Source organism: Aegilops tauschii, chromosome 1 (genome assembly GCF_002575655.3).
Source record: "Aegilops tauschii subsp. strangulata cultivar AL8/78 chromosome 1, Aet v6.0, whole genome shotgun sequence".
Lineage (NCBI taxonomy): Eukaryota > Viridiplantae > Streptophyta > Magnoliopsida > Poales > Poaceae > Aegilops > Aegilops tauschii.
In genome coordinates, this window is record NC_053035.3 from 418,052,427 (window position 1) to 418,066,571 (window position 14,145).

The window sequence follows — 14,145 nt, forward strand, 5'->3', positions numbered from 1 at the left end:
ACAAAATGAAGAGAATCTCGTGATGAACATTTCGATATATCACACGCATGAAACGGAGCAGTATGCAATGAGATATGCCATGATGAACAGAGCAACATATTGTGATAATTACGGGACTTAGCAGAAATATCACCTCCCGAAACAGATCTAGGGTTCGGGGCACGGACGTCGAGGCGCGGCGCGAGCTCGCCGGAGCTCGGACGGGGACGGCCGGAGGGGACGAGGCCGGGTGCCAGAGAGGGAGGAGACGGCGGGGACGGCGTCGCGGGGAGGCGCGGCGGCGGCGGTCGCGGGCGACGGGGCGGCGGGGCAGTGGCGACTCGGGCGGCGGCGGGGCGGTCGCGGGTGCGGGCGGCGGCGCCGGCGGGAGTGGAGGAGGCGGCGGCGGTCGCGGGCGACGGGGCGGCGGGGCAGTGGCGACTCGGGCGGCGGCGGGGCGGTCGCGGGTGCGGGCGGCGGCGCCGGCGGGAGTGGAGGAGGCGGCGGCGGTCGGGCGAAGACGACGAGGCGGCAGGGCGCGGGCGACGGGGAGCCGCGCGGGGCGGACGGTGGCGTACGGGCCCGCGGGCCGGCGATGGGCTTCGCGGGCCGGTGGCGGTGGAGCGGCGGCGCTGCCACGTGGCGGCGTCTGATTGGCGCGGGCGCGGTTCGTCCGGCGCGGGACGGACGCGTCCGGCGGCGGAGAGGGGAAAGGGTAGGGTTTGATCTGCGCGAAAATTCCGGGGGAAGCACATATTTATAGGTAGAGGGAGCTAGGAGACTCCAAATGGAGTGCGGTTTTCGCCCACACGATCGTGATCGAACGACCGAGAGCATGGAAGTGACTTAGATGGGTTATTGGGCTGTTTGGAGGGGTGTTTTGCTGCAACACACAAAAGGCCTTTGCGGTTACCCGGTTAACCGTTGGAGCATCAAACGACCTCCAAATGGAACGAAACTTGACAGGTGGTCTACCGGTGGTGTACCAAGGCCACTTGGCAAGACTCAGTCCATTCCGAGAACGTTTAACACCCGCTCACGAAAAGAGAACAAGAGGGGTGCGCCGGTGCATGTGGGAGTGTCGGATTGCAAAACGGACAACGGGGAAAATGCTCGGATGCATGAGACGAACACGTATGCAAATGAGATGCACATGATGACATGATATGAGATGCATGACATGAACAAAATGCAAAACGAAAGACAAAAACCCAACCACGGAGGGAATATCATAACACATAGCCGAAAATGGCAAGAGTTGGAGTTACAAATATGGAAAGTTACATCCGGGGTGTTACAGGTGTGAGCTTAGAAGGAAAAAGTTGCAAACCTTAAATCAACAAAGCTCGCCATGGCCGTCGAGATCATCGCGCACAGAAACCACCTTTTATGGCTCCAACTTTGCAACCCAACTCTATTCGCTATCACCGTTGTTCCAATATCTCACAATGATTTAGCCGATATTTAGTGTTCACATATGCAGTATATATAGAGAGAAAGGTATTGTTTTCATTTCTTCAACAGAAATAGCGGTAAGCTTGTCAAGAGTTACACGTATTTTAGTCGGTAGCTTTTAGTTTATGCGACATGAACTTGGACGTCATGAATCAGAACAAAATATCAAAGAGTTGCATTGATTGATTGACGTGTGCTTACCGAGAGGTCAAAGTTTAACACTAAAGAGCATTGTGAATTACTCTTGATATCACAAAGTCACAACTATAGTGTAAAAAGAATATTTCACCCTACACATTACTAGTCTTTCCTAATTTCCCAATTCTCAAAGCCCCGACCAGCAATCCCACTTCCATTCAACTAAGATCACCAACGTCGCGTTAAATTCATTGCTTCCACCACCCGTACTGTTGGTTCTCGACTTCACCCCTCGCTAGAAAAAACAAGATAAGCTGAGGAGGATGAGTAATTAGGAAGAAGAGAACTGGGGGAGGGGGAGGGAGGCTAAGTACAAAACCGGGGGCACTCATAGGCTCCCCTTTTACCACCATGGACTCCCTCGTCACATGAGCCTCATCGTCCTTCCGCGAGTGTCACGTCGGCTTTATTTTATCTGATTTATAGGTTTAGTACAAAAGTGAGTCAACTAGAGATGTTGAGAGGAATATATCAACACTCCACCATGCAAGGCAAGTATTTGTTACCTAGCATTATTTCCATCATCAACGGATTACACCCATGTAGAGTGGATCGTAGCGCAGCAAGCATACCGATAGTGTGCACTGGGGTTCGGTTGCAAAACAGACATCGCACAACATTTGCGCTTTTTCCGGCTTCGTGTCGGTTTAGAAATGCAAACCTGATGCTAATGCTAGTATAAAAATACACTTGCCGAATAGAAAATGGAAAACGGAGAGGACATTGCGAAAGAAACCGTGATGATGACGGTTCTCATAGCCATGTTCGTCCTTGTGGGTTCGTTGCAGGAGCGCAACAAACTGATGGTTATCCTCATTCCGGTAAATTTATGGTAGATATTTTGCATACTAGTTGATTGTTTTTAGTCAGGCTGCAACTTTTTGATGGCTTTAATCCTACTTGTGATTCGTCCTATTGATTACCATTTTTGTTGGCACATCGTGGCTGCCGATAAGGGTGACGTCCCTTGGAATAGAAGTTATACGGCTATATCTTGCATTCTAGTACATATGTTTTGGCTATAAGAGACCATGCGGTGTTTATGGCCCCGCAGATTGACACTTCAAATTCTGATGTATGTTGCGTTCTATTCCCTCCGCTTTGACGGTGTCCCCGCTTTGGTTTAGTAATATAAAAGTGTTTTTAACACTAGTATAGTGTCAAAAACACTCTTATATTATAAGATATATTATAGGACGGGGGAGTAGTATTTATGTTGTCCTGTTTATGCATGCTAGTAGAACACCAGTGATTATTTTGTGGTTTGGTCCAGCCGCGTACGATGTCACGTGGTCACCGCGGGGTCCTTCGTCAACAATCCCTCATCTTCATCGTAAGTAATCTCATTCTTTACCTCCGCCTAATAATCAATGTAAGCGTATTATGGAGCGATCATTAATTTCCATCTTGAATTGCGTACGTGTTGTGAGTGCAGCGTCGGACGGCGTGTTCCCGACACAGTGGTGCAACCCCCGGCCACAGCACCTCAAGGCCGAGAAAGGGATCCTCTTTCTCAAGCGCAACCTGTTCGACGGGCGGTGCTGCCCGCAGGCACCAAGCTGGGCCACGTCTGGCGGACAGGCACCCCCAGCACGGTCACCGGCGCAGACCCCGTGCCGCCGCCGTTCGCCTACAGCAACCTCGGAGACATACTGGCTTACTACAGCATAACGCCGGGCTCGGAGCAGGCCCGGCAGGTCGCCAGCACGCTCCGGTTCTGCGGCCGCAGCGAGGCACGAGGCGGCGACCAACCGGAAAAACCCCACGTCTGCGCCAACACCGAGCAGGTGGCCATGGAGTTCGCCGCGGCGGCCCTGGGAGCGGCGACGGCGGAGCCGCTCAGGACGGTCGTGCACGGGCGCGAGGAGCCGCACAGGTACACGGTGGCGCCCGGCGGCATCACCAGCATTACCGGCACGGTCGTGCCATGCCACCCGCTGCCGTACCCGGCGGACGTGCTGTACTGCCACCGGCCAGGCAACGTGGGGGCGGTGCGCGTGGAGCTGGTCGGGCAGGACGACCCTTCGCTGGGCGCGACGGCGATCGCCGTCTGCCACGAGGACACCTCCGGGTGGGACGCCGAGTACTTCGCAACGCTCAACGGGTCCCGCGGCGAGCCTATCTGCCACTACATGCCGGACAAGTATGTGGTGTGGGTAACCGGTGAAATCCACTAGCCTATGATCGGTGAAGTATGAATCTCGAGCTAAGAGGGGTGAAGTATCAATCTCCACCGTAATATGATCCAACCAAGCTTAAACTAATGGTCACTACTCCTACATATTTATACTGTAAGAACTGCATGCACGAATCTGGAGAAATATATGTGGAGTTCTGAACAACCGTCTAATTTTAAGCCGGAAACGTGAGATCCAATCAAACACCGGCGATATCGGCTCCATGACTCGGCTCTCCTCTGCATCCTCCGCTTATAATTTTGATCCCATCGTGTACTCCGACACAAGTTTGGAGAACAAGGACGAACTGTCCTCTAGCAACTTCGCTGGCGAGTCGTTCTCTGCAATTTCACCTGTTTTACACAACATCACAACAGTTAAAACAGACCAACAGAGGAGAACAGCATATATAGGTTTTGTCAGTTAAAAATCTGTAACGCAGTGGAGGGGACTAACCGTTGTCCAGAAGAATAACCCTCTCGCTATCGAGAACCGATGTGATACGATGTGCTATCGTGATCACGGTGCATTCGGCGAATTGCTGTTTCAAGGTTTTCTGGATCAAACTGTCGGTTATCGGATCCACTGAAGAAGTTGCCTCGTCCAGAACTAAGATCCGCCTCCTCTTTAGAATCACCCTTCCCAAGCAAACAAGCTGCCGCTGACCCGCGCTCCAGTTTTCACCATTCTCTGTGACTGCATTTCAGTTCAAAAGATCAAGTTATTGGCTCGCCATCATAATTGACTAAACAATCGCTGGCATCATAAAAGAAAAGCGTGTTTCTGGAGAGTTTATTATAGATATCGAACCTGTAGAGTCGAGCTTAAGCTCGTTCTTTCTAACCTCATCTCCAAGATGACAACAGTCCAATGCCTAGAAAATGCAGATCGCACATAAATTACTTTAGCCATCAAAAATAGAAAATACAGATGCTGATTTCCAGTTAAGTTATGCGGTCAAATTGACTTTTTTTAAGGAATGGAGTAAATTTGAAAATATAAGTACCTCCCAGATTTGCTCGTCACTATATTCATCCAGAGGGTCGATGTTGCTTCGCAGAGTCCCCTCAAACATAACAGGATCTTGTGGAATGATGCTCAGTCTTGTCCGTAGGTCATGCAGTCCAATGGTGGAGATGTCGACGCCATCTATCAATATTTGCCCGATACACGGATCGACAATGCGGAATAGCGTTTGAATCAAGGTTGACTTTCCACCACCTGTTCTTCCAACAATACCAGTCTTCATACCTCCTGAGAAGGTGCACGTCACGCCTTTCAAAACTAAAGGCAGATGTGGCGCATATTTTACCTGCATGATATACAAGCACTTAGGGTACTAATAACTGCAACGTTATATTAGAAGAAACTCAGAAGTGCTATTACTAATTTAAAAAAAACACTACTATGTGCCATTAAAACTATCCAGTAGAACTTCAGAAGTTTCATCAATATGGATTTGCAAAAAAATAAATTAAAATTTTAAAGTTGAAGAAACGAACATGAAGGTTGCGAAGCTCAATTTCACCCTTTGTTGGCCAACGGCAATCTGGTCTACTTTCTGATATCGTAAGGGGCGGTTCAGAAGGAATGGTCATGTATTGCAATATTCTTTCCATGGATATCATTCTGTTTTCCAAAGCACAGAGGACCATAATAGCCCACCCTAGTAGCATATTCAGACTTAGTCCATAAGTGACTGCAAGGCCAGCTGTCTCTGTGAAGTGTAAGGAGATTATAAGTTAATACTAATTAGGGATGCTAATACATTAATTTCTAATTTTAGTTGATTGGCAAAAGCATGTTTACTTACTTGAGTCAATTAGATCAGTTGGCAAGGTGACCAGAAGTATCAAGGCAAATCCAAAAATAAAAGAAGAAAGAAAGTCCAAGCGAAAGCACAACCATTCCATCGCAGCAGCATTATATAAACTTGCCCGAGATAAATTATCCATCAATTGGCCAGTCCAACTGATGAACTCTCTTTCCTTACCAAAGCATCTAATTATAGTTGTGCCAGCTATTGATTCGGCAAAATGCTGCATCACAGGAGCTCTGCAAACTCCAGTTAACCTCTGCAACTCCCTAGCAGCACTTATGTAGTATTGCTGGAAGAGAAGGGATGGTATTATGATTAAAAGAAGAAACAAGAAGTACCAATTAATTTCATAGATAGACATAGATATAAATCTCTGATACAATATGCTACATATTATACATTAAAATAATGTCGTGGGTTAAAATTTGTCTTAATCTGCCTAACCAAAAATTCACCATTGGCCCTAAATTTGCAGTTGTGACACTTGGTTCTGAACATGCAAAGGGCACTTTTTTAGGTTCTTTAAACCGTACTCCCTCCGTCCCAAAATAAGTTTCGCAGATTTAGTATAAAGTCAGTACAAATTTGTACAAAATCTGTGACACTTGTTTTGAGAGGGAGTATAAAATAGTTAATATAGAAGTTCAAACCAACCTTACTTGGTATTCAAAGTCCATTGAACAAAATTATTGGTTTTTTCTTCAACTATAAAATTATTAGCTTTTTGCGTAGCCACCTGTCAATAAGGTCACTTGTGCTTCAATAAGGTTAAAGTTCCGCCCTCTACTACTGCTAATTTAAATTGTACTGGACCTGCTCTGAGTCACTTACACAAGTTTGAGTCAAGGTAGTTATACTCAGTGACCTATATGAGAAACCATGAAAATCTCGGCACACCTTATTAAGGAAACAGAAACATAGCTCCTAGAATTAGTAACACTGCACATTATATATAGAGTGATATCTGAACAGATTTTCACAACACTACTCCAACCAATAAGTCTATCTATATGAACAATGGCATGAAGAAAATAATTGCCAAAATATATGATTACCTCCTGTACTCTACAAACTAAATTTGTTGATAGTCTATATTTTCATCAAAGAACTATTCGTGGACGGGTGCGTGGAAGCTAGCATATCCATGTAGCAGAACCATGAGTTGGTTGCGAGATCTTATGGGTTTCAGCTCTAGCCTACCCTAACTTGTTTGGGACTAAAGGCTTTGTTGTTGTTGTTCAAGGTGTGGAACTCCCATGCAGAATTCACTAGCTATGAATTAATGTATTTGTACTTTTCCTATGTTTTCAAAATGGATGCGAACAAAAAAAGTCACATCGAAGAAAACTATATGAGAAACATTACCTGGTATGATAGAGATGCAACAATAACAGGGACAAAAATTACAAAGACTGGCCATGCAACCCGTGACATTAGAATAATTGTTCCAAGAATTTCGATGGCAGGAAATAGAAGGTAGCCCATCAGATCATATATTTGAGTATCCACTGCGCTCTGATCGGTGGAGGCCTGCAATTTGTTTCGACTTTCAGCATTAATACTGGAATAAAAAGTTTAACAGCACTCCGACGACATGTGACTTCAATTTATCATTGTAAATAACTTTCTGAAGGTAATTACTTACTCTATTCAAGATACGTCCGCTAGGAGTGGAATCAAAGAAAGACATCGGTGCTCGGAATATGCATCGGTGCATCTTGTCAAATAGCATGGTTGCAGTCTTACATCCAGCCATGACTAGAAGATAGGATCGTATGAAGACGCACAATGAGGTAACAAGAGCTAATGCAACATATACATTTATCATCGTCGAGCTATTGACTGGAGGATTCACATCTTTAGATACCGGAGCTGCCCAAGCCATCCATAAATTGCTTCCAATTTGAAGAGATTGAAAAATGATCTGAGCTAGCAAAATAAGTGGCACAAATGCTCCTTTGTGTGCCATTGTAATATATCTCCAGTAGACAATAAACCCAACCCAGCCTTTCTCCCTCTCTTCTTCTTGTACAAGTTGACCATTTTGAACAAGTACTTCTTCATTGTTATCATGTGTTTGCTCATCTGCTATGGGTAGGGTGCTTCCATTGCCATTAAGATGGCAACTACTTTCATAATTGCTACTTGGGAGCTCCAACATGTCCATAGTAGATAATGCATCCTTGTGGGACACAATTAATTCAGTGAATTCTTGTCCAGAATTAAGTATTTCAGTGTAATCCCCTGCTTGTATTATTTTCCCATCTTTCAAGACCTGAAATATGACGAAAGGAATTGAAAAGGATTTTTTGCACATAGCATAGGGAAGACATTATACATTTGTTTCCAGCATACCATGATAACGTCGGCTGAAGGTAAAAATTCGACATGATGTGTAACATACACAACTGTTTTTGAAGCTAAAAATCCAAGCAAGCACTCCTGCAAAATACAAATTATGGTCAATAAGTTCACTGAATAGCACCCTAGAATCTCTCTCAAGGATATATAAACTCAAAATTGCTTGGGTAAACTGGATCAATCACAAAATCCAAGCAGTTGTTTAACTTGACTAAAAGAACTATGAAACCAATTTTCCTACAAATGCAATATGAAGAACATTCGTTAAAGGATGGACACAGAAGCAAGAGATTAATTACCACTCTCACGCATACGTATTTTGAAATATGTTACTACCCTCAGTAAAAAATATTTTTGAAAGAATACTCATTCTTCCAAGTTAGTTTCGGTAATATTTGTAGTCCAACCAATGTTTTCCACCAAATGCCCCCATTAAATGCATGCCAGTACTTGTACTCAGATATATAGACAGACACTTCGTAAGGGAAAACTTTAAATGTGTATCAGTACTACTACTCAGATATTGTGCGAAAACTGGAAGGTGAACACTGCAGCACATGGGAATATAGTATAAATTTATATAATCAAAATTAATTTGTATAAGATCTGTCGCCAGATAAGATATTAGTTTTAGCATTCAGTTATTTCATATGCATAAAGAACAATGAAATACTACAAAACATCAAGACATACCTTGAACAAGTGCAATCCAGTATGAGCATCAACTGCACTAAACGGATCATCAAATAGATAGATATCAGCATCATGGTACAAAGCACGGGCTATTTGTATCCTCTGTTTTTGTCCACCACTGAGGTTAATGCCTCTCTCTCCTATAATCGTCTGGTCACCGAATGGTAATATATCCAGGTCCTTGATCAGAGAGCATGCTTCAAGGACCTTTTCATACCTCTCCCTATTCATTTCTGTGCCGAAAAGTATGTTATCTTCGATTTTCCCACTCTGTATCCAAGGTGTTTGGCTAACATAGGAGATCCTGCCACAAGTTTTAACCTCTCCTGATAACTTTGGTATCTCACCGAGTATGCAAGACAATAAACTTGATTTGCCGGATCCAACTGTTCCACAGACAGCAACCCTCATTCCCTGTCGTATATGGAAGTTCACGTCTTGGAGAGTAGGCACTTGAGAAGATGTATTCCAAGAGAACTGACCGCTCGTCACCTCAATCGATACATCGGTGGTACCTCTAGGAAGCTTAGTTACAACATCACTAGGGAGTTCCTCAAGACAGAGAAATGAGCATATCCTGTCAAGCGATACTTTTGTCTGAATGATCATAGAGTATGCGTCTGGGAGACCATGGATAGGTGTTTGCAGCTGTCTAAATGTTGCCAGGGCACATAGCACTTTACCTGTTTCTAATGGAATGCCCATAAGCACGCAAACGCCGAAAGTGACCATAGCAACAAAAGCAGGAGCAGAAAAGAAGATGGATAGGAGCATCGCCGAGGTGTATACGTTCTTCTTTAGCCAATTCATCTCTACCTTCCTCAACTCTATGATCTTGGACAAGAAGATCATTTCCCATCCTTGAAGCTTGAGAATGCGCATGCTCTGTAAGATCTCAGACATAGCCCTCATTCTCACATCCTTGGCGCTCATCATTTTCTCTTGATAATTTTGCTCCATTCTCCCTAAAGGCTTATTACCCCCAATTGTCAAAGCAGTGGCGAGAAGGGCAGCAAATGCAGGGCAAAAACCAAGTGTCGAGTATAAGAGGAGCATGGCTAGAACAATTTGCACAGGAAGCCGCCAAAGATCGTGCATGGATCGACTGAAATCTCCTACACACTCGGCATCGAGGCTCACGACATTGATCATCTCTCCGCTCGAGTTGCTTTGCCTGGACTGACTGGAGAGGGCAAGGCCTTTCTGGTAGATAGCAGCGACAAGCGACGAACGTGCACGCACCCCTACTTGTTTTGATCTAAACTGCAAATGCCTCGTCGAGAGGCCTTCGATCAGCTGCGCGACAACAAACGTCAACGCTAGAAGGTAGCCCTCTCTGCTGGACCTTGAGCTCTTATTCAGGTAGTCGACAAAGTACTCGATCAGGTAGGGACCAACATATGAAGCAACACTGCTGAGTAGGGCGTAGACGGCAGTGACGAGGATCGGTTTCCATGTTGTAAGCACAATTGCCTTGGCCAGCTTGACCGCCGTAGCGTCGGTGAACTGGCCCGTCGCAGAGTTTGACACAATCTTTGCCTTGAAATTAGGGAGGACCCCATGGACACTGTCGCTGTCATCCAAGGACGGCACGTCATGGAGATCTAGCGGTTTCTTTCTGCCGAGATCAAGTAAGGGGCCCATCCAAGAAAAAGTGATGATGCTGAACCATCCAGCATCTGTGAAGAGTGATTTAGTGCCTGTTGCCTCGGATGAGGAAGAAGTTTCCTGCTCCAAAAGCGGCTGCTTCATGATGAACAGATAACCCCTGAACACCGAAACTGAGAAAAATGCACATTACAACAGAGTATAAGACTATGAACATTAGATGACACGTCGTCTAAGTTTGACCATAGAACTATTCTATTTTCAGAAAGTACAGCTGATGCAATTGTACAACAGAAACAACAGACAGGCAATGAAGCACATCACCCCTAAAAATAAAAACAGCAGAGCGCTGCAGAGCCTAAAGATGAGCGTGTTTCTGGAACCTGGATTTTTCGAATTCTATCCTGAACTGTCAGCACTGTAAACAGAAGGAAGAAGAAGACCAAAAGGCAGCAGCAACATCGAAATCTCGCGGAAACAGACACGCGCGTTTAATCTGTAGATACATGTATGTGCTGTATGGCAAGGAGTAGTTACACGGGCGAGGCAGCAAGTTGGACGATCGATGCCGATTTCTGCCACTCGACCTCGCAGGATAGGAGGATTCCACGTATCCGCTCGCGAGATCAGATCTTTACTCCGACGTTTTGCCCTCTCCAGATGGGGCGCCGCCGCCGCCGCCTACGGAGGGAGGATCTTTCTGGCGGCTGGCCGCGTGTGTGTTATGTCCGGTCCGGGCCTCCGGGGTTTGGGCGAGAGTTCATATTTATAGCAAGTAGGCAAGGATCATTCTTCGTGACACAAAAAATCAGCAGCGCAGCCTCCCTTAATCCTAGGTTTCCGGGGAGCTACTTTCCCCTTTTTTTTAGGTCAGGGGAGCTACTTTCCTAGTCGTTTTTTTAGATAAGCTACTCCCTCCGTCCCATAATATAAAAACGTTTTTGACATATTTATATTATGAGACAGAGTGAGTATTTTTCTAGGTTAGTAGCGAGCCAGGATCGCGCGTCCCATTTTAGTCTTTTTTTTCCCTCATTGAACAGCCCAAATGCAATCTGGTTGGGCCGTGTTTGGGATAGAGTCTCTCTCTCTCTCTCTCTCTCTCTCTCAAGAGAGTGGGGTTCCTAGAGAGAGGTACTACATAACGCTCTCTCCGTTATGTAGCAATCCTGATGCACAGAGAGTGACTCGGAACGGCGACTGTACCAGCTTGGTTTGGCAGACTGTAGCAGCACGGGTCGGTGCACTGTAGAGTCCGTTTATTTACCCAAATGATAAGTGGGAGAGAGGCCTGGCTAGATGAAACTGCAGGATCTTATAATTTATGGCAAGATGAATCTTCTTGAAAATCAATGTGGAAGGGGCAAGTTCCGGGAAAGATTGTTTCTGTGGCGTCTAGCAAGGCATTCCCTGCCTACGAATGATGTTTGCTGTCGCAGGAACATGTCCACAACGATCGCTTGTGGAATCTGTGTCATGGAAGACTCATGGAGACACTCATTACTCGAGTGCTCTATGTCACGTTGTATATGGGCACTTTCCTATGACGAGAGCATATGATCTCAACGACTGAAGCGAGCGCGAAACAGTGGCTTTTCACCATCATGGAGTCGATGTCTCATGGATGCTTCGTTATGATGGCAACCCTTTGGGCTACATGGTGGGCAAGACGGTTGGCGATACATGAAGAGGCGTTCCATAGTCCATTGTCAACGAATTTATTCGTTAAAAACTTCTTCTCAGAACTCGAAGAATTACCCACAAAAGTCATTGTTTGTGTGATCACACTCCTGGCCGAAGATGGACTTCAACTCGCATGATCGCTCCACCGTCAGGCTACGCGAAAATTCATGTTGACGTACGTCTTGCTAGATCTGGTATAGGAGGCGCTGCGACGGCTGTATGTAGGGACTCTTTCAGAAATTACTTCGGATCATCGACGCTAGTAATCCATTGCGTGAGAGATGTTGCAACTTTAGAGTCCATGCTTGCAGGGAAGCTCTATCTTTGGTGGATGATCTTCTACTTCACAATTTTGTGGTAGCTACTGATTCTAAGCAGGTGGCTAATGATACCAATAGGGGCTGCATTGGTGTTCATGGTCTGATTGTAGCTAAGATTAAGTTGAGGGCAGCCGAGTTCAATTGCGGTTTTTATTTCGAGGGCCGACCATTGAATAGAGAAACCCATTTACTAGCCAAGTTATCTCATTTTGTGATAGACATGTCTGATTATGACAGCCTCATGATCCCGTTTGTATCCCCAGTTTTGTGAACTATGAATAATAAAGCTTGGTGGTTCTAAAAGAAAAGTTTTGCTTTCTTTCATTCATTCTCGAAAAAAATAGGAAAATGATAATAATTGATTTATTTCAGACAAAATGAGTTTTTTTTCAAACATGAACTTTTTTCAAAATGAAAACATATTTTGAAAAACTTGAACATTTTTTACAAAATGTGTTTTTTGAAGTTTTGTTTTTTAAGTGCAATTTTTTTTGAAATTCTGAACATTCTCTGAAAAGCGATATCTTCTGAACCTCCAAACATTTATTGAAACCACAAACTCAATTTTTTTTTGAAATCCGAATCATATTTAAAAGAAGCAAACAAAATTTAAATTTCTAGACATCTTTTTAAATGTGAACCTTTTTCAAAACATGAGCAAATTTAGAATATTTCAAACATTATTTTAAAGCATATTTTTTTGAAATTTTGAAAAAAAATTGAATATTAAAAAACGAAAAAGTAAATAAAAATTGAAAAAAAAAAACAAAAGAAAACAAGACAAACAAGTGAAAAGAAAGCCGTACATAACCATCATAAAAATGGGTGGGGGGGGGGGGGTGGACTGGCCAAGTGAGACGGCCCATTTATTTAGGTCGTCCCTCAGATCTGTGCGAAACAGAGGCAATTTGACGCAACATGCATAATATATAAAATTGTTGTTCCAAACCACACCTTGCCAATTCGCAAAAAAAAAAACCACACTTTGCCACATCTCAAATTAAGCAAGTTTGACCAAATTAAGTGGGTGTTTGATTCTAGACAGACCAAGTGTGGCAAGAATTTTGTTGTGAGTAAAAAGCCTCACATATCATATACACACAAAAAGTGTGTCAAAATTTCCTAAGACAATCCAAAGTGTGGCTAAGAATCTGAACACCTCAAGTAAGGCAAGCGTGGAAAAAATAATGTGATAAAGTTAGTCACTAATCAAACATGCCTTAAACATCAGTAACTAGCGAACATGCATTGTGCAAACGAGATGTATGACCGGGAACAAGGAGGGAGAAAAGTTTACAATACTTTAGACTATGTTTACCTTAATAGGGAGATGAACAGGAGGGCCCCGGGGTGAGCCAACGTCCCTCATGGAGGCTCTTTCTAGTGAATGGTGTCAGCAAAGAGCATTTTTCAAAAAACAACTCATAGGGAGTATTGTAGAAATTGCCATGCTATAACAAAGAGATTTGTTGTGCTATAATGAGCGATTTGCCATGCTAAGAAGAAATAACTGTCACAGGAGTTTGCTATGGAGTAGAAAGAGAAATTGTCATGCGTATCAAGGATTTGCCATCTGCAGTTGAGAAAATTGCCAGGATAAAAAAAATGGGAAGTTGCCCACATGTTCCATTGTGTGCAAGAAAGTTGTTATATATGCTTCCAGTAATTGCCATCCTACATCGTAGAGGGTTCCATGCTAAACACGGGATCGTTCCTGAGAGAGAGAGAGAGAGAGAGAGAGAGAGAGAGAGAGAGAGAGAGAGAGAGAGAGAGAGAGAGAGAGAGAGAGGGTATGAGAGTGAACATTTGCATCATTCGCTCGGGAGGGTGCATGTGAGGAAACGATCATTGC

At 44.5% G+C, this 14,145-nt stretch overlaps 2 protein-coding genes across 3 annotated transcripts; one reads left to right on the forward strand and one right to left on the reverse strand.

Moving 5' to 3' along the window:
• Positions 1 to 3,425: 3,425 nt before the first annotated feature.
• On the forward strand, positions 3,426 to 3,809 carry LOC109752056 (BURP domain-containing protein 4-like). The gene has a single exon (XM_020310925.2). The coding sequence runs from the start codon at positions 3,426 to 3,428 to the stop codon at positions 3,807 to 3,809; it is 384 nt and encodes a 127-aa protein (XP_020166514.1).
• A 44-nt stretch (positions 3,810 to 3,853) lies between these two features.
• LOC109752063 (ABC transporter C family member 3-like) lies at positions 3,854 to 10,996 on the reverse strand. Of its 2 annotated transcripts, XM_073499955.1 has the most exons (11): positions 8,683 to 10,996; positions 7,984 to 8,070; positions 7,274 to 7,903; positions 6,994 to 7,158; positions 5,623 to 5,917; positions 5,312 to 5,526; positions 4,906 to 5,121; positions 4,816 to 4,830; positions 4,620 to 4,683; positions 4,266 to 4,505; positions 3,854 to 4,162 (listed from the first exon to the last, which is right to left on the reverse strand). In XM_073499955.1, exons 1-11 carry the CDS (start codon positions 10,432 to 10,434, stop codon positions 4,062 to 4,064), a joined length of 3,780 nt encoding a protein of 1,259 aa, XP_073356056.1. In that variant the 5' UTR covers positions 10,435 to 10,996; the 3' UTR covers positions 3,854 to 4,061. The 2 variants fall into 2 exon arrangements, with proteins under 2 accessions (XP_073356056.1, XP_073356055.1); XM_073499954.1 differs by having other exon boundaries at positions 4,816 to 5,121.
• Positions 10,997 to 14,145: the final 3,149 nt, after the last annotated feature.

Excerpts from the sequence above, each read along its gene's own strand:
- LOC109752056 (XM_020310925.2), top strand. The coding sequence starts at position 3,426 with ATGGAGTTCGCCGCGGCGGCCCTGGGAGCGGCGACGGCGGAGCCGCTC.
- LOC109752063 (XM_073499954.1), bottom strand. The coding sequence starts at position 10,434 with ATGAAGCAGCCGCTTTTGGAGCAGGAAACTTCTTCCTCATCCGAGGCA. Across the intron at positions 7,159-7,273 it reads GCGGACGTATCTTGAATAGA|GCCTCCACCGATCAGAGCGC; the intron begins GTAAGTAATTAC and ends AACAAATTGCAG. Across the intron at positions 5,527-5,622 it reads AACTGATCTAATTGACTCAA|AGACAGCTGGCCTTGCAGTC; the intron begins GTAAGTAAACAT and ends TACACTTCACAG.